Source organism: Mustela nigripes, chromosome 12 (assembly GCF_022355385.1).
Source record: "Mustela nigripes isolate SB6536 chromosome 12, MUSNIG.SB6536, whole genome shotgun sequence".
NCBI classification, from domain to species: Eukaryota; Metazoa; Chordata; class Mammalia; order Carnivora; family Mustelidae; genus Mustela; species Mustela nigripes.
This window is the reverse complement of record NC_081568.1, coordinates 82,057,701-82,077,446: the sequence shown is the minus strand read 5'-3', so window position 1 is coordinate 82,077,446 and position 19,746 is coordinate 82,057,701. Positions and strand designations below refer to the sequence as shown.

Sequence of the window (19,746 nt, the reverse complement as noted above, 5' to 3'; positions counted from 1 at the left end):
TTCATGTCTCATTTTATAGGTGGCAAAACAGTTGTGATTAGTAGCATGTATGTAAAATTGACTATAAAGTGATTAGACTATGGAATCAGACCTGTACTTGACAGCAGGGTTCCATATTGACCAGAGTAAGGGTTGACGGAACTATGCTTGTCCTGCTTGATGTTGTGAATAAAGTTTTATTGGCATATAACCATGCCCACTTGTTTATATATTGTCTATGGCTTCTTCTTGGCAACAACAGCAGAGTTGAGCTGTTGTGATAAGACTATCCGGCTCACAAGACCTAAAAATGTACCGTCCGGCCCTTTACAGGAGATGTTTACTCACCCCCGAGTGAGACTGTAGGAGTTTCACTGCTTGCTGTCATTCGTATCTCACTGGAAGCATTTTAACTGTCCTTGCTTGGACTTGAGAACCGGGCCACGCAGGAAGCTTTAGTGATGCACAGAGTCAGTATATAAACCTTTGGAGACACCCAGGCCCACTTCTGACTTGCTCTTGGACCTTCTGGGAGAACATATGATAAGCCACTGTTCATTACATGAGTCTGAAGTCTTCTCTGTGCTTGGTGAGCATGACCCTGTCTTTTGCTTTTGAGAGTCTTTTCTTCATGTCCATAATTCTAAGTTAAAAAATCTAATTCTAATTAAAAAATCCTTAAAAAAACCTTTTCTTCCCCATGTATCTGCAGTCAGTGTGGAAGGGATATGTTATTTGACATCAGAGAAATCTGATTTCAAGCCCTGATTACTACCTGCATAACCTTACTTGTTGAAGGCTCAGTTTCTTCATTTATTAAATGAGAAAATAATAATAATCCTGCTTTTAGTTTGGTGTGAAGATCAAATGAGAGAACAGTGTGCACATTGCAAAGTGATATAAGAACATTAATTATAATTTCAACCATTGATGGGGGCGTCTTTGCCTGCAGGAGTGGCTAATCTGTTTTAAGTATGTGTGCAGCAAACCTTGGTTGGGATGGCTAAAGGAATGCCAGCGGGCAAGGAGATGAGCCCGCGTCTTACCCTGGCAGTGGCTTCTGGGTAGTCTGGGTGTTTGCACCAGTGTTCAAGGCTACTCTAGCCAGAGCTTTGAGAAACCCTGTAGGAGCTTGGCTGAGTCACATTAATTTGCAGGGCAAAAGACAACACTCAACCGGTCTCCTTTTTTCTTAATTCACTTTTATTTTGTGTTTTTTACCTTATTGGTGCTATTCTGGAAACCAAATTCCAAAGCAGAGGAGTACCAGTCACTGGGAAGCTGATTCCCTATGAGTAAAGAGTGTGGCTCATATAATTAATTACAGATTTAAATTTTGTAGCCAGAAGCCTGTTCTTGAAAACATGGTTGGTGTAGAAAGTGGCAGAATCAGATTCTCCATTCTTTGTTAAAACATTCTTTTTGTTGAAGTTGAACAAAAGGCTCATTGGTCCTTGTCATTGGAGGCTTGACATTGATAGTCCAGATTAGTGAATGGTTTGTGATTCTTCATCCTTGACTTCAGAATGTGCAGTGTGAATTAGCTGTCTTACCCTTATTCTTCGGTCACAGATGAGTGTTTTTGGAATGATTTGGCCCAGAAAAGTCAGGAACACCGTATTTTGAGTTAAACATTTTTCTTTGGGAATTCTACATATAGAAAATTGACATCGACATGTAAGATTTTATTGACAAAGGACAAGAATACATTTCCTTAAAAATTTTTTTGAGTGTAAAAATTTTCTGTTTCTAGATGTGTCAACAGGGATCATCTATAGAAAGAGGATTGCAGTCTGTCAGAATGTGGTTCCAGAAATTTTAAGGAAGGTAAATTCATTTTAAAATTTAATCAGATTTGGGTGATTTTCACATAGTCCTGGAAAGAGACAGCATTTTCTGCTGTACAGGAGTGTGAGAACTTGTCCAGGTGTACCTTACAGCCCTCAAAGGGAGAAAGCACTCTCATATCCACCTCAGTTTTGGCAGATGCCACCAGAGATAGTTTTTTCCCCTGTCTGTTTCTGCTTCTCTTTGCTGGCGGGCTCTTAGTGGACACAGAGATGACCTATAATTATTGTAAAGATACCTTGCACATTTTGCATGAAGTGACCAGCTTTTCTCATCTGTCCATGGTTAAATATGAATTTTAGATAAGAATGATCAGAAACAGACAGATGGTAAATATTTAGTCTCATCTTTAGCAAGGAAGATAAAAGCTTCAGTTTCTGTTTCACTGTCAGAGAATAAGTTATTTCAGGGAGTATAATGTTCTCAGTGTTCTCTATAAGTCTTTGTGTGTGTGTTTCTATAATCGCGGTGATGATGAAATCTTCATGATAGCAAATTGTTTTCTCTCTTTGAAATTCTTAAGCACTCTGGTGATGGTTGGCAAAGGTAAGTGGGAATTTTTAATAACATTACTTAAATCATAGTGGGATTATTGACAAGAGTCCTTTTAGAATCATTAGGAAATAAGACGAGAGCATCTTGAAGTGCATTTCATACGAGGTCTCTGGTGGTTGTTTCAACCTGGAGGTGATTCTGTTTGTGATGGAGAAGCCGATTAGCTTGCAGATTACACTGCTGTGCTGTTTGCTGTTTGTAGAAAAAACGGTGGCTTCTGTCACTTCCTGGTCATGCATTAAGACTGTCACATTCTTTGAAGGAAAGAAAGCTGATGTGACAAGGAAAAAGAACTTTATTTTATTTTCCACATGGGAAAATGTGTTGCACTGTATGCAGCAAATTATCATTGGCTTTTTCCACAGGGTGTATACCCTGCCTTTGCCCTATATACAGGCTTTGAATCTATTATTTAAAAAGACATTCAACTTTGTCTGGTATCTCAATTCTTAAATAATTTAAGGACACCTCTGACTTCTACAATGCTGCCTTTGTAGTTTCCCATGTCTCTTCTACCTTGGAAACCATACATTTCGAGGTATCGGACAGTTTAAAATGAAGAAGATATTTTATCTGATATTGTCCTGCTGCATGCGAGCCCATCAGTGGGTCCAATTAGAATCCATCAATTTAAGAAGGCCATAACCAGCCCTAGAGGAGACACGAAGGAGGTGGATAATTTGCTTAGTGTTTAGCAGTTAGGGGAATGAGGCCATGGACTGTACAGCCTGCATAAATCCTGGGCCATTTGCATGTCCTCACCAGCATTTAGTAAGGTCACGGTGTGTTGGATTATCAAGGACTCAGAGCCATTGGTGAGCCATCGTTTGCATATGAGCATCACTTGTCCTCTTAATTACCCAAGACTGAAAGCAACTCTGGACTTAGCCTTTAGGTGGCTTGCTCTTCCTCAGTTGAGAGAGCCTTCCACTCTCTGTTGGACAGGTGAGCATTTTAAAGGTACCTAGTATCCAATTGGAAGAGGAATCCTGGCTCAATCCTCAGGAGAGAAACATGGCTATTCGGAGTCACTGTCTTACGTGGACACAATATGCATCCATGAAGGAAGAGTCTGTCTTCCGGGAAAGTATGGAAAATCCAAATTGGTAAGATCAGCTGTGTGTGTGTGTGTGTGTGTGTGTGTGTGTAGGTTGGATGCAGGGATGCACGAATAACTGCATATTTTAAAAAGCTATGATTCCATACTTAACCTCTGTTTACAACTCACATAAGGTACGTATTATTAATCTTTTTATCTTAGAGAGAAAGAGAGATCATGCATGCATGTGGGCAAGTGGGGGGAGGGGCAAAAGGAAAAGGAGGGAAAGACTCTCAAGCAGGCCCTCGTCCAGCATGTGGGCTCAATCTCATGATGCTGAGCTGAAATCAAGAGCTGGACGCTTAACCGACTGAGCCACCCTGGTGCCCCACATTATTAATTTTTAATCTTGAAAGTAATTAATGAATAGATTGCCCTTTGGGGGAAAAAATAACAGAGTTCAGCTCTGTTCTGATTACCCTGTCCAGTCTTGGTGCCCTTTTGCTCTCTTGAGAGGCAGTGAGTTTTTAGCAGTGTGCTGAGGATTCTTCCAGACTTTCAAGAGATACCGTTAGGTACTTACATGTGTATTCACAGAGTCTGTATAGCTTGGTTTTGTGTCTTTTTACATATATGCTTTCATTCTGTGTCAGTCATTGGGTACTTACATTTTTTTGCTTAATAGAACTTGATCCATTTAACATAGAAAACCTAGCTTATTCCTTTATACTGTTCGTGGTATTCAACCCTATGATTATACTGCATCTGGTTAGCTTTTTTTTTTTTTAAGATTTTATTTATTTGAGAGAGAGAAAGCACATACCCACACTAGTGCAGAAACTGGGGAAGGGACAGGGAGAAGCTGACTCCCCGCTGTGCGGGGAGCCTGATGCAAGACTCGATCCCAGGACCCCAGGATCGTGATCTGAGCGGAAGGCAGACACTTAACCGACTGAGCCATCCAGGCGACCCTCTTCAGCTTATTTTTGGTAGAGATTCAGACGGGTTCCAGTTTACCTTTATTACAAACAGTAGTATAGTGTTTGTGAAGCATAGGATCCTTACATAGGCAATATATGAATGTTTCTTTAAAGGAGAAGTTTTAATTGTTAGGTTTATTGAGTATATTATTTACTGACAGCAAAATTTATTCTTAATGTACAGTTTTATGAGTTTTGACATCGTTGTATAAACACTGCCACTGTCAAGCTATAGAACATTTATGGAAGACTTTGAAAAGCTATATGCCAACACTATTCAATGAAGAAAGAATATTCTTTTTAACAAACGGTGCTGTCACAACTGGATATCTACAAACAGAAGAATAAAGTTAGAGCCCTACCTCATTCCAAATACAAAATTAATTGAAGATGGATCAAAGACCTAATGAGAGTTAAGACCTATAAAACTTGAAGGAGAAAACAGCTGAAGATTTGTGAAGTTGGATTAGGTAGTGGTTTCTTAGATATGATACCAAAAGCCCAAGCAACAAAAGATAAAATAGGTGAAATTGTTTTCATCAAAATTGAAAACTTATGCTTCAGGGGTACTGTCAAGAAGGTCAGAGGACAATGCAGAGAATGAGAATGCTTGTAAACCATATATCTGATTATATATATATTATATATATATATATCCATAATTTATGAGAGTGTACACTTATTTTGATGAGCCCTGAATAGTGTATAGACTTATTGAATTGTATTGTACACTGAAACTAATATAACACTGCATGTTAATTATACTTGATATTTAAAAAAAATTTAAAACATGAGCAAAAGATTTGAGTAGATATTTCTCCAAACAAGATGTGTAGATGGCCAGTAAGTACGTGAAAAGATGCTTAGCATCATTCTACATCCAGAAGTGCAAATCAAAATCACGATGAGATACCACTTCAAACCTGCCTGGGATGAGAGCAGTCTAAAAGATACATAGTAGCAAGTGTAGGGAATGGTGGGGAGCCATTGGAAGGCTCTCACACCACTGATGGCAGTGTAAATGGTGCAGCTGCTGTGCAGATCAGGTTTTCAGGGCCTCAGAAAGTTAAGCATAGAGTTACCCTGGAGCCAGCTTTTTCTACTCTGTTGAAAACATACGTGTTTTGTGAAAACACAGAAACTTGTACGGGAATATTTATAAAAACATTGTTCCTGATAGGCAGAGTGTGAAAATGTCTGTCTACTGATGAATATGTCACCAAATGAGGTATACTTATCAATGGAATATTATTCAGTCATAAGAATGAAGGACAGGTTTTATAATGTGGGGGAGGCTTGATAACAGTATGGAAGAAGCCAGTTACAAAAGGTCACATAGCTTATGAGTCAACTTACTTGAAATGTGCAGAATTGCTATGTCCATAGCGATGGGAAATAGATTAGTGGTTGCCATAGTGGGCAGCGACTGCTAATGGGCGTGGAGTTTCTTTTTGGGGTGATGAAAATGTTCTGGAACTCCCATTGATGGTTGCCCAACTCTTAAGTATAGCAGAACTGTTGAGTTGTACGCCTTAAAAGAGTTCGTTTCCGTAAGCCAGCAGTTCCTATTCACATACTTTAAAAAAATTTTGCCAAAATAATGGGTGAGAAATGATAATTCCTTTTGAGATAGGCTTAAAAACAAAGGCAAAATATAAGGAGCAACAAGTATTAATAGTGATTACTGCTGTGAGTGCAGATTTTAGAAATCCTGTACTGTTTTTCGTTTTTCTGTATGATTTGAATCTTTTATTAACCTGTCATTTTCATGGAGATAGTAAGACTCTCAAGCTCAAATAACTTAAACCCCTGAATTTAAAATTCATTCTGGAGACCCATCACTTGTATGGATTGTTACTGCTTCCCATGATTTCGGTCCTGTGGTGCTAATTCTCAGATGCTCCAGGCGCACCCGGAGTAGTGTGAAGGCCTCGGCTTACTAGCCTCTGAGCGGGTGTGCCTGGAACCACCTACTAGGTGTGTTTCCTCAGCTTCTCCCTTGACAGGAGCTTCACACGGAACATGGATGTTTGGGATTAAGTATAAAAGCTGTGGCCGGAGTATAGGGGAGTCTGTGTGTGTTTGTTTTGTACATGGAAGTAGTAAAAGGACAGAATTGTCTGAATTTTATGCAGAAAACACAAAAGTCTTGAATCCACCTTGTTTTAGCCTTGGTTTTCTCAGAGATCCGGGCTATTGCTGGCTAGTCTGCACTGGACCTTTACCAGTGAAATGTAAAGTGATAATTGGCCCTGACGATCCAAGGAAAACATCCTTCAGTACCTTTTCCCTCTGTGTCTTTTTTAAAAGTTACTTTTCCAATATCTTGATTCTGGAAAATATGATACATGTGTCTTATAAAAAAATAGTAATCAGGGTCACCTGGATGGCTCAGTCGTTAAGTGCCTTCCTTCGGCGCAGGTCATGATCCCAGGGTCGTGGGATCAAGCCCTGCATAGGACTCCCTGCTCGGTGGGAAGCCTGCTTGCGTTCCCTCTCTTGCTGTCTCTCTCTGACAAATAAATAAATAAAATCTTAAAAAAAAAAAAATAAAGCAAGCCAGTGGGCTTATTTGGTTAAAAAAAAAAAAAGAAATATATAAATATGTATGCATACATATGTATACATGTATGTTTCATATATGTATATATGAAACAGTTCTAGGGGGAGAAACCAGTTTTCATTACCTAGAAATAGTGTTTATTTACATAATTTTCTTAGTTCATTCCTAATTGGCATTTAGAATATTTTTTTGCATGTTTTTGCTATTACAGATAATGCTGTGATGAAATCCCTATTATGTCTCTCTGTAGTTATTCAATAATCTTTTAAGGTACATGGAGCAAAGTTGGATTTCTGGGTCAAAGGTTATATTTTGATCCATATTATCAGATTGTTTTATAAAAAGGTTTGACCAATTACACTTTTTTTCCCCTTTGATTTGTTACATTCTTGTCCTTTCCCAAATACTCTTTTTAGATTTTTGATATATCAGGCCAATATTTTATTGACACCTCCCATATCTGGGTCAAAACCAGATCCTTCTCCAGCAATGTTTTAAAGCTGAGTTTAAATAACTTATGCATAGTGAGAGGAAGTTGCCAAGCCAAGGCGTGAGTCCAGGTATCATAGATGCCACCTTGAGCAAAGTGGTGAGCTAGAAATATGGACATGGGTAAAGGGTGGAGTGATGTCAAACTGTAGAGCGCCTTGGATCCCAGGTTATGGAGGAAGGGCCTTGTTCTTTCAGCAGTCAGCAGCGGCATGAAGATTTCTGAGCAGGGGATAATGTGATGAAAGCTGTGGTCCAGACTCTAGGAAATTTGTTGTCTTAGCTCTTGACATGGATTTAAGGAAGGCATTTTAGACATTCTAAATGAATGGGTAATCATGGGGGGACATCGAGGAAAGGACATTATTTCTTCCCCCTCCTTTGCCAGGGAATGTGACAATGATGGCTGGCCACTATACCCAGAGGATGAAATATGGACAACCCCCGCCTCCACCTTAAGAGAAAAAGCTGTTGAGTCTAAAATTAGACCCTCAAGCTGTGTGTTGGTTAGCAGGTGTGGGTATGTGATGGGAAACCAGATGTCATTGTGTCCCTATATGTGGCCTGTTGGCTCAACTCAGAGATGGGCTCCAAAAGGGTTCCTTAGAATCTGACTAAGCCTTGATCTGTGTTTTTTTAACACAGATTTAGCTTTGGCTTCCTGCTGGTGTATTTGTACTTGGGGCACCTTCTGGGGCAAGAGTTACGTTATAATTTCACGTTCCCTCAAGCACACCAGCTCTGGGGCTGTAAACTCCTTGAATGGACAGTCATGGTTTCTGCTTTCTGAAATCTTACATCCCAAGATGAATTTATTAATTTCTTACTATTTTGTTCTATTTTTCCCAGAACTCAGGGATCACGACCTGAGCCAAAGGCAGATGCTTAACCAACTAAGCCTCCCAACTAAGCCATCCTCCCTTTTTTTGTTTGTTTTAAAGATTTTATTTGAGAAAGAGTGAGTGAGAAAGAGCATGAGCAGGAGGGTGGATCAGAGGGTGAGGGAGAAGCAGAGTCCCCGCTGAGCAAGGAGCCCAATGTGTGGCTTGAGCCTATGACCCTGATATCATGACCTGAGCCAGAGGCAGATGCTTAACTGACTGAGCCCCCCAGGCACTCCTGGCTCTTTTCCTAAAAACAGATTTTTAAAAAACTGTACTCTGTGGGCATGTAATTGATACAAATTTGATTTGGCTTTAATGATGGATATTTACTTTATCCAGGAAATTCGAAAAAGATAGTCATCTTGTATTTTCTTGGGGTTTGCTCTTTCACCATAACTCTATGGATTTTGTGGTCAGCAGTAGTTTTTCTGTTATCTTGAGGCAAGGTTGTAGTTATCACCATCAGTGGAGACTTCGCTTTATTCATGATGTTGCCGAGCTGGATTGCTTTTGCTTTAGGTTAACAAGGCCATGCTCCCATGCTCATTGCTGAGTATCTTAGTGGCAGGTGTCTTTACCCACCATGTGGGACAGCTTTTGTTTATTCATTGATGCCTGTAAACCTTATTTCTGAGATTTAAAAGGTGTAGCCTCATAGAGTATGTGGGTTAATAACATTGAATGTATTGACCTAACATTTATGAAATATCAAAGGAATTTCTCTGGAATGTAGTAAAAGAAACAAGCCAGAATCAAACTTGACACCGGGATTAAATTAATGGGATGAGCAGCTGTTTTCAGTTCAGTAAATTTTCATTATAATTGAAGTTACACTTATGAATATTCTTCGTTCTCATAAAATGTACAACATTTTTTATTTTTTTTTTTTTATTTTTTTTTTTTAAAAGATTTTATTTATTTATTTGACAGAGAGAAATCACAAGTAGTCGGAGAGGCAGGCAGAGAGAGAGAGACACGGAAGCAGGCTCCCTGCTGAGCAGAGAGCCCGATGCGGGACTCGATCCCAGGACCCTGAGATCATGACCTGAGCCGAAGGCAGCGGCTTAACCCACTGAGCCACCCAGGCGCCCTATTTTTTATTTTTCAATTTCTGGATTAAAACATCCCAAGCCTTGAGTCTTCATCTGGTGAATCACAAAATACAATAATTTGCATATTTCAAGAGGCTCATGGTTGGGCAGTGTGTGTGTGTGTGTGTCCATTTTTTCCTTGCTTTGAAGTCTTTTTTTTTTCCTCTCTCATAGCAAATTTGACAATTTGGTGACTTCCTTGTGTTGGGCACCAGCCTTTTTTGGTTGACCTTCAAACTTGCTATCACTGGAATATTAAAATATTGTGGCTTTGTTAACTTTACTTAGGAATTATTTCTAAGCCCCATTCCTGACAATAAAGGGCTTGAGGATGTAGTTATCAAATAACCCAGATAAGTACCACCGTATTCATCCCAAGACATAATACCCCATGCTTATATTCACCTTAATTTTCAGGGTACCAGGGGGTGATCAGACAATTAGAATGTATTGCCAGTTACAGAAAACTGATTAACAAGGCCTTTTCTGTGTAAATAAGATATCTGGGCAGGAGTCTTATTTTTGGTACAGAAGACTGCCCTCTAAAAGATAACCATTTGCTCTTTATGTTTGTGTTCCTGTAATCCGAGTTTTCTCTGGTTTCCAGTCCTGCTGTATCTTAAGTACATAGCACAGTGCTCAGACGCTTGCAGAGGGGGCTCTGTGCTGTTCGTGGACAGAATGGCAGATCGTGCTGCTTATGTGCTGAAATGGGGACGAGGAAACTGAGAAGCAGTGGAATCGGCAAGAGGGTCAAGTGCAAACTGGGCAAATCCAAGATGAATTGGTAGGAAATTGAACATGGAGGAGATCTTGAAATCACCAGTAACACGGAGACCTTGCTCCTTTTTGCTGCTGGGTCACTTATATTGGTTTAACTTTGGGAAAGGCAGAAAGCTGGCCTGAACACTCTCATAAAGTAATATGAAGATTTACTGAGATGACGACAAAGGAGAATGCTCTCTACCCGGAGAGTATAAGGCGCTACATGCATAAAAGTTGTTGTTGGAACTAATGGTGAATAAATTTTTAGTTTAGTGGTGTAAGCTCTTTGATTGAAAATAGTGGTGATAATTAACAAGGGTTTAGTTAGGGGAGCATTCTGTGCCATTTAAAAAAAAGTAAGAGCTTTTGAAATATCTTAGTCGACGCCTGTTGACTTTTTGTGTTTATCTTCTTTGCCCTTTGGGTTATGTATTAGTGCAGGATTCAGGGGGAAGGTGAAACGGAGATTTGTTGTGTTGGCTCTAGTTTTGTAGGCCTGGGCTGGTGCTCGGGATTCGGTGTTTTAGAAGTTCTTGAGGCGAGTCTGTTGAGCAAATAGATTTGGGAGCCCGTGATATCTGGTCTGTATCTTGTGGTCCCAGTGGAAACACACTGCTAGCTCCTCTTTGAAATCCCATTTTTCACAAAGTTCCTGTTAATCTCCAATAGCATGACCAGTTGATAACCTGGCTTGTCAGGCAAACAGTAAACACTTTTTGGCAGAAGCACTTTCCTGGAAAGTTTAACAGAATTCACTTGAGGGTCCTCTTAAATTTGTGTCAGAAAGGAATTTCCTGTGGAAGTAACAGAAGAAGAAGGGAGACTTAATGAGTCTGACTACTGTCGAAATTGTGTTGAAGTCTCGGCTCTTATGGATTAGAGATGCTGCTTGTTTTCTTTTTCTCTTTTGGTTAGTCTTAAATCTGTAGTAAGTAAATATGTTGAGTATTAAAAGTTATAATACTTTATCACCAGGCATTGATACCATGCAGAACAACCTACAGGTCTTAGGACAACAGAGCAGGAATCTGATGCCCGTCTGCTCATTTAAGGATCTGTCTTCTCCATCAGGTTGAAAATCGACATCTGGGAGCTTGGTTGTTGTCTTTCCAATCAAGGATAATATAGGAAATAAGGAAAGAGACGGAGAGTAAAAAAGCCACGTGGACTTCAGCTTCCTGGTCTGCATTTAAAGCTTCATTTTGAGACATCTCATGTGGAGGTGGAGGCAGCTCCCTTTCTATGTGTCTGACCTCAGGAGGGTTGCAGTGCTGAGAGGAATTGAGGTGGTGGTTTCTAGCTTGTTCTTTAATCTCCCCTCTGCTTAGGGATGACTCAGCAGCCTTCTGTCTGACGACAGGAAAACCTAACCCTCACATAGTTCTAGTTTGGATGAATCTTACTCCAAATATCCTTTGTAATCATGTGTTCCGATAATCTTTCCTCTTTTTTTTTTTTTCTACAAGTATTGCCTATTCACCATAGGATGGTTAAAGTATACAGATAAGAAAAAACAGTATGTTCATCCCCTCTTTGGGTATGTGCTCATTCTAGTCCGTGGCCCCAAAGGGAACCTGTATTCTGACTGCCATCTTTATAGATTAATTCTTGTGGAACAGAATCAGGGTCTGTACTCTGCTTTGTCCATTTTCTTTTGTTGACTGTTGTGTTTGGGAGCCTCCTCTGGGTTTATCTGTACTCGTTCCAGTGCTGTGTAGCGTACCATTCTAGAGCATGCTGCACTTGCTACAGTTTATTTACTCATTCGGCAGAAAAATCATTTTTACAAACATGGAATCATACTGTACATGGTGTTCTGACTTTTACATTAATTTAACATTACATTCGGGACTGCCTTTCCTTATTAAATATGTCATTTTAAAATGATTTTCCATGGCTGTTTAGATGTATTTGTTGGATAAAATTATTCTGGTGTGTTTTATTAAATGCCCGTATTGGGCATTTGCATTTTTTCTCATTATTTGCTCTTCTACATAATGGTGTGATGAATTTCTTTATAGGCTGCTCTAAGCCCTCAACTAAGATTATTTGCTGAGGACACATTTTTAGAAGTAGATATATGAGTCTAAGGGTTTGCATGTGTTTGAGGCTTGTATAAGGTTAGGTATTGCTAAACTGAAGCACACATTTCTACACATCTCAGAAAACTCCCGAAGGGGAAGGCACTTGGCAGTGTTGTATAGACCTGCATTGCAAATGGGAGGGGGAATAGCTACCTAATTTACAGGGCCCAGTGCAAAATGGAAATACAAAGTCCCAGGACGTGTGGGTAGCTCAGTCAGTTGAGCATCTGCCTTTGGCTCAGGTCAGGTCAGGGCCCTGGGATTGAGTACTACATTGGGCTCCTTGGTCAGTGGGGAGCCTGCTTCTCCCTCTGCCTGCTGTTCTCTTGCTCCCTCGCTCTCTCTGACAAATGGATGGGTGGAATCTTCAAAAACAAAAACAAAACAGGAAACAAAGTCCTTTGTTCATAGTGGTTGAGAATTTCAGGAATAGGGACATAGATCATTTAACCAAGTGTGTAGCAAACCATGCAGCAGCACAGGTGGCATGTCCTTGAAGCCAGCACCAAATGGGATGTGCGCTCCGGGAGGCCTGATATCTCAAGGCAAGACTCCGAATGGACCAGCTCACAGACTGTTGTAGATTTTGAAACTTTGACCACCACTCAGATGTCAATAAAGCTTGCCTTAAATAGACATTTTTTCTTAGGTAGTAAAGTTGCTGGAAGGGATATGGGATCTGAGATTGACTGTGTGGATTTATATAGTGGCCCTGTCACTTACTTTTGTGAGGCCTTAGCAAATTTGCCTTTTTGAACCTCAGTTTTTTTTTTTTTATCTGTACAATGGGGTTAATATTACTTCATAAGACTGTTGTGGGAATTAATGGAAATGTATGCATATAAAGGACTTAATGCAATACCATAGTGGGCTACTAAAAAGTGTTATTATATGGGGCACGTGGGTGGCTCAGTCAGTTAAGCATCGACTGTTGATCTCAGCTCAGGTCTGGATCTCAGGGTTGTGAATTCATGCCCTGTGTTGGGTTCCACACAGGATGTGGAGCCTAGTTTAAAGAAAAAAACGTGTTATCAATTGTAATTGATGATCAGTTCTTAAGCCCGCGGTTTACGAGACTGAGCCACCTTGCCCTGTAATACGTACCTGCGCGAGGCTGTTGGGCTCCTGAGATTCCACCACTTGATAATTCCGTAGTATTACGGAATTCCCTGCTGCAGCTCACGATTAATAATTTAGGACTCTGGTCAATAACCCATTCCTGGGACTTGTTAGAGGAGAGCAGCTCGGAGGGGGAGGGCCCCAGGACTGGGGGCTAGAGAGGCTAGTGGGTGTTCGGTTTCACGTGGCTGTTGTGCAGAGTGTGCGAGTATGATGTGTGATAGCAGGGTGAGGAGGAGGCTGGTAAGATGGGAGGGCTCCAGCGTGCGAAGGGCTTTGAATGCCAGAATGGGTCGGGAGGGATTCATTGCTAAGTGGTTTAGGGTGATTGAGTGTCACCTAGAATTTACTGAGGTGCGCAGGTTTGGGAGTTGACCAGAATTGGATTTGTGCTGTGAGCATTTAACTTCCCAGGCACGCTGTTTGTCTTTGTGTGAATGGGAATACTGATGGTAGTGGTAGCAGATGGCATTATTATTAGTGGCAGTAATAGCAGTAGGTTAGTATTATTAACTAACATTACGGAATGCTTACCCAGATGACATTGAGTGCTTTACACATACTACCTTATTCCTCCTGTGGAAAAACCTATGTAATAGGTATTATTAATCCCATTTTACTGAGGAGGCTGAACCTCACATAGCATTAGGTACTTGCTTATGTTGGCAGGTCTCCATTCTGTGTGAATCCAAAAACTACATCCTTAATTATGTTCCCTTTCTCTTTCCCTGTTTGTGTGTGTGTGTAGGTTAAGATTGCTTAGCACTTATTGAGAACTCTGCCAATTGGATTGGTTCTCTGAGGAAGCATTATGATATGAGTGGGCTTGGTAAGATGGGGTGGGAGAGTCCCCGTATTCTGGCATGGTGGAATTCATGTAGGAGCCGGAGAGTGTCTCCAGCACTGTTGGGCCCATGGAGCAGGAGCAGGCAATCTGACCTGCAGGCCCTGCCTGTCTTTTGGGCTGTCCCTCTGTGTGGTCACAGGAGAAGGCCAGAATCACCATGATTAGAACTGAGATGTCATCACAACAGGAATATCTGTGGAAACTTTTTCCCCCCTCAAAGACACTTTAATTAAATTCCCATCATGAAAACAGTTAGGCAAGATTTGCCATACCTAACCAGTCAATAATTCAAGGCCGGGATCTCATTAAGAGCTTTTGCTTTCCCGGAAACTGCCGTTTTGAGGATTCAGAACTAGTGGCTGCATGATCTGGGAATTAATTTATCCATATATCCCCCGAACTTTTTTATTTTCCCCTATCCGGAAGGAAACACATTTTTAAATGACCTAGGAGACCGGTTGTATAAAGTGGCATTCGCTTTCACAAAGACGTTCCTAGGTTTGAGGTATGCATTCTGTCGTGATTCTGTTGTGGTCTGTGGAATTATGACTGCCTGCAGACAGAGCGAGAGATGTGACTCTGATACAGGCGCCACACACATCAGGGAGCCTCCTCTCCGACCACAATTTTCCAGATACTGTGGTGACTTATCTTTGAGCCAGGTGAAGGGTGCCCCCTACTGACCTTAGCAGGTAGAAATCTCGAGAGTCCGCGTTCAGTCGCCCTGACCAGGGTATTGAGATGTACTATAAATTCTCTCATTCTTTTGCTTCCTTCTCTTCTCTCCCTGCTCTCCTTCTCTCCATGCTTTTGTTCCTAATGCGTTACTGATTTTTCTACCATATGCTAACCATTGCAGATGGCATTGAAGCAGTAAAGAAAAAAAAAACACACAAGTATAACCATTTAGAAAGACAGTTGCCATCAGGTTGAAACTGCACATGTCCTGTGACCCAGACATTCGGCTCATCTGTATGTTAGAGACACTTGCAGACCTGTGTACCTCGATTCCCTGTAACATGTTCATCTTCAGTAGATCGGAGAAATGATTTGGAGTGTTTTCAAGCAAGGGAACACCATGCGCCAGTGAGAACGAACGGACAAGTTACATGCGGTGATACGGATGAATCTCCGCTGAGCAATGCAGGTGTATTCTCTGCGGCTTCGTAAGCGGTCCGTGGCAAGATCAGCCGGTGCTTAGGAAACTGATTTGGGCAGCGTGGATTATGGAGAGCATACACCGGAGACCAGGATCCCCCATGAGAGGCAGTTGTGGTCCTGGAGAGAGAAAATCGCTGGGCTAACCCCAGGCAGTGGCCATGGCAGTGGCAGGGAAGAGAATGGCGTGGGCTGCTGAGGGGCCGTTGAAAGTAAAATCAACACTATGTACTGACTGGCTGAGTGTTTGGGTGGATTAGGAACAGAATACTATAACCCGTTGCTGCGGTCTCGAGTATCATAGATGAGGAGGATGGCTGTGTTGTTAACTGACATGGGAGCAGGCCTGGGGTTTTGAAGCGGTAGGTAATGAATGTCCATCCACCAAACTGTATGACCCTGGGCAAGTTATTGAACAACTTCTTACCACAATATCCTCATGTGTAAAAAAGAGAAAATGTTTTAAGGGTAACGACCTCAGAAGATCATACGGTGTCTGATACATAATACACACTGTTGAAGAGTAAAAGTGACCCTGGGTATGTAACATCATAAACGTGATTGGTCCTTCCTTTAGGCTGCGTAGGGATAAAAGACAGATGTAGGAAAAACTGAATTGTCTTTATGTCTCTTGAGTGAAACATCACACACTTGAAGCTTGGGAGCAGTGGAAAGTCTCAGGACAAAAGGCACAAAAACCAGAGGTTGCACAGTGTGGGAAAAGGGAAATCAAGAGGTGATTTAACGAGATTTAAAGTGAATGATGTCAGAAGTTAGCATGTACCTTTACTGAGAATTGTCCTTGGGATCGCAGAGCCTTTTGAAGAATCACTTTTTATTTATATAGAAATGATCCTCAGGTCCTTATTATTATTGGTTTTGGTGATTACTAAGTAATACATATTATAGAAGATTAGTAAAAGGGAGAAGATAAAAAAAAACTATAATTCTAACATCCAGAGATTCTTTTCATATTTTAGCTCTGTCCATTCGTCTTTCCATCCATCAGTCCATCTTTTCTTTCGTGCTTTTTTTTTTAAGAGCTGAAATTAAACTGTATCTTGTGCAACCTGCTGTGTTTTGCCAGGGAACTTAAAAGAAGGCTTATCTAGCACGAGGGATTTACTTTGGCTATGTGTAGTAAGAAGAAAATGTCTGATGTGCTTTGTCAATGAATTATTGAGGGAAGGTGCAACATTTTCTTCTCTAGCAGGCTTAAAATATACTAGGATAAACTCATTTCAATGATGGTGAGGGCATGACCCCGCTTTACTGCCCTGTTATTCTCTGATATGTTGACAAGCCAGGAGAGTGCTTTTCTGAGCACTTACATCTCCCAAAAGTAGCAGAAAGAAATATTGGTTAGAATATGATGTAACAGAGACTTTTATTAATCCCTCACCTACACTTGCCTTGAGGACTGAAGAGTTTATCTCTCCCAAGAGTGTAAGACTGCTCAACTTTTCATTTTTAAATATTAAAATCACTGTAAAATTCTACTCTGACTAATCTGGAATAAAGACAGGAAAGATTAGTGTCACTAGGATATAGTTTTACATGAACAAATCATTTTAAATAGGCTTAAATCTAAGAGGTGGAAGCTGCTTTGCCTAGACTGACTATTTGCTTAGACTATTTATGTCAAATTGGCTAGGATAATTCTGCGTGTGTGAGAGAGAGAAGCTTTCCTTTTATGGAATGCACGATCGAAATGTAGAGGTTCCTGCTACTAGAGAATTAGAAGGTCTAATAAGAGTTATGCTAATTATTTTTTACCCAAATCACAGCTTTTTGGATCCATGATTTTCCTCGAGTATCTTTCTTGGTGTGAGCAAATGTGTCATTCATATATATATATATATATATGCCCACCCCCACCCCCGCCAAATCCACATACAGGAGACATGGCTCTCGTCTCTTTTCCGCAGAGATGGATGAAGCTAGAGGAAATATTTTCTTTGTTTAATTTTTTTTTTAAAGATTTTATTTATTTATTCGACAGAGAGAAATCACAAGTAGTCGGAGAGGCAGGCAGAGAGAGAGAGGGAAGCAGGCTCCCCGCTGAGCAGAGAGCCCGATTCGGGACTCGATCCCAGGACCCTGAGATCATGACCCGAGCCGAAGGCAGCGGCTCAACCCACTGAGCCACCCAGGCGCCCCTCTTTGTTGAATATTTTTGGTTACAAAGAAATTTACTATTTATGAATTTATTCACATAACAAATGCTTACTGAACTCACTGAGTGTGGGTACTTTGTTGCAAATGGGGGATAGGAGATGGTCTGAAAGCATTTAAGGGTGGCAATAAGCTGTTTAGTCAGTGGTGCACTGTAACGATTTGTCCGCACCTGTTACTTGGTGGCCTCAGAAGTAGAGTCCTTGCTGCCTGCAGGATAAAGTCTAAACTCCTCAGCATGAGTAAACCGTTTGCCATCTGGTGGTCTCCATTTGTCCTCCAGTCTCCTCTCCTAATATCTGCTGTGCCCATTTCTGTTCATTCCTATGAACAGAATTTGTTAAGCTCCTTACTAAGTACTGGGCATTTTCAGATAACTTGGGGCCTCTCAGATATTCTCTGTTTCTTTGTGTTCTCTTGCTCGGGTCCTTGTGGTTTTCCTTACTGGAATGCTCTGACTCTGTTTGCTGGTATGACACTCAGCCACTCTGGCCATGAGATTTCTCTGGAAATCTCATTGGAGTTCTCTTATATGTGTTAAATTGCTTTTTCCCTTGCTGCTTTCAAGATATTTTACTTGGGGATGTCTTGATTGTAATCTTTTTTTTTTTAAAGAATTTATTTATTTATTTGACAGAGAGAGATCACAAGTAGGCAGAGAGGCAGGCACAGAGAGAGGAGGAAGCAGGCTCCCTGCTGAGCAGAGAGCCCCATGCGGGACTCGATCCCAGGACCCTGGGATCATGACCTGAGCCAAAGGCAGTGGCTTAACCCACTGAGCCACCCAGGTGCCCCTATAATCTGTCTTGATGTAGGTCTCTTTAGATTTTTTTTTTTTTTTTTTTTGGTATTCATTGAGCTGCTTGAATTTGGATGTCTATTTCCTTTCTCAGATATGGCAAGTTTTCAGCCATTATTTCTTCAAATAGGCTACCTGCCCCGTTCTCTCCTTTGCTTTTGGCATTCCCATAATGTGTATAATTGATCATTTGGTGATGTCCTGTAAGTCCCTTAAGCTATCTCGCTTTTCTTCATTCTTTTTTCTTTTCACTCCCCTTAACTCCATAATTTCACATGACTTGTGTTTAAGTCTTCTGATTCTCTGCTTGTTCAAGTCTGCTGTTGAATCTCTCTAGGACATTTCTCAGCTCAATTATTTTTACTTCACCTTGTGAATTTGTTTGTTTGCTTTTTAAATGGTTACTGTTTGTTCATAATCTCATTTTGTTAATGCATCATTTTCCTGGTTTTGTTTAGTTGTCTCTCTCTGTTCTCTTTTAGTTTATTGAGGATTTTTTTTAAGGTGATTGTTTTGCATTATTTGTCAGATAAGTCATAGATCCATTTCTTTTAGGCTTGGTTTCTAGAGGTGTATTTTGCTCCTTTGAGTGAGCCTTGTTTCTTTGTTTCTTTGTTTACTTCACGATCTTTTCTGGAAACTCAAGCATTGAAAAAACAGCCGCCTTCCCCAGTCTTAATGGACTGGCTTCATTGAGTGGAAGACCTTCACTAATTAGCCCAGACAGAGATTCTGGAGGTCTTTCAGACCTTTTCAAAGGATGATTCTTCTCTAGCTTTGTGTGTGAAATTTTTTTTCTTTCTTTTTTTTTTTTTTTTTAAACATCTTAATTTAATTTTTTTTCAGTGTTCCAAGATTCATTATTCATTGTTTATGCACCACACCCAGTGCTCCATCCAATCTGTGCTCTCCTTAATACCCACCACCAGGCTCACCCAACCCTCCCCTCCCCTCCCCTCCTTCTCTCAGTCCACAGTCTCTCATGCTTCGTCTCCCTCCCAATTCCCCCCAATTCATTTTTCCTCTCCTTCTTCTAGTGTTCTCCATGTTATAGTTAAAGAGGTCTACCCCTGTTCCCCAGTTGCCACGACCTCTTGCTGTGCCTGGTATCTGTCTGGGGCACTGCAGAGTCCGGTGCTCTAATAGGTTGCCACACTCACCTTTGTTCTCAGCAGCTCCCAAAGTATCCTGCCATTCCTTTCAGCAATCTGAGTCAGCTGAGAGTTGGGCAGCCCCCTTGTAAAGCCAGAATATTGGATATTCCGTTCTTCTGCTTGCCTCCCAAGGGAGAAGCTAGAAGTGGGGAGTTTTTCCTCAGTTGCACAGTGCTTTGCTCTGTGGATGGGAGCTAAGGTGGGTAAATGGAATGAA

The 19,746-nt window shown here is 40.9% G+C and overlaps 1 protein-coding gene across 5 annotated transcripts in view; it reads left to right on the top strand.

Moving 5' to 3' along the window:
• Nucleotides 1-19,746, top strand: part of PRELID2 (PRELI domain containing 2) — a 69,021-nt gene that overhangs the window by 13,336 nt on the left and 35,939 nt on the right. For 4 of the 5 annotated variants that reach the window (XR_009407486.1, XM_059417830.1, XM_059417829.1 and 1 more), the window contains 2 exons: nt 1,733-1,806; nt 3,328-3,488. Coding sequence is in view for 4 of the 5 variants with exons in the window: in XM_059417830.1 (XP_059273813.1) it covers nt 1,733-1,806; nt 3,328-3,488 (235 nt within the window). In the remaining variant the exon portion in view is untranslated. Of the gene's footprint in view, nt 1-312; nt 569-1,732; nt 1,807-3,327; nt 3,489-19,746 lie in introns of all 5 variants that reach the window. The other variant, XM_059417831.1, reaches the window with a different exon arrangement.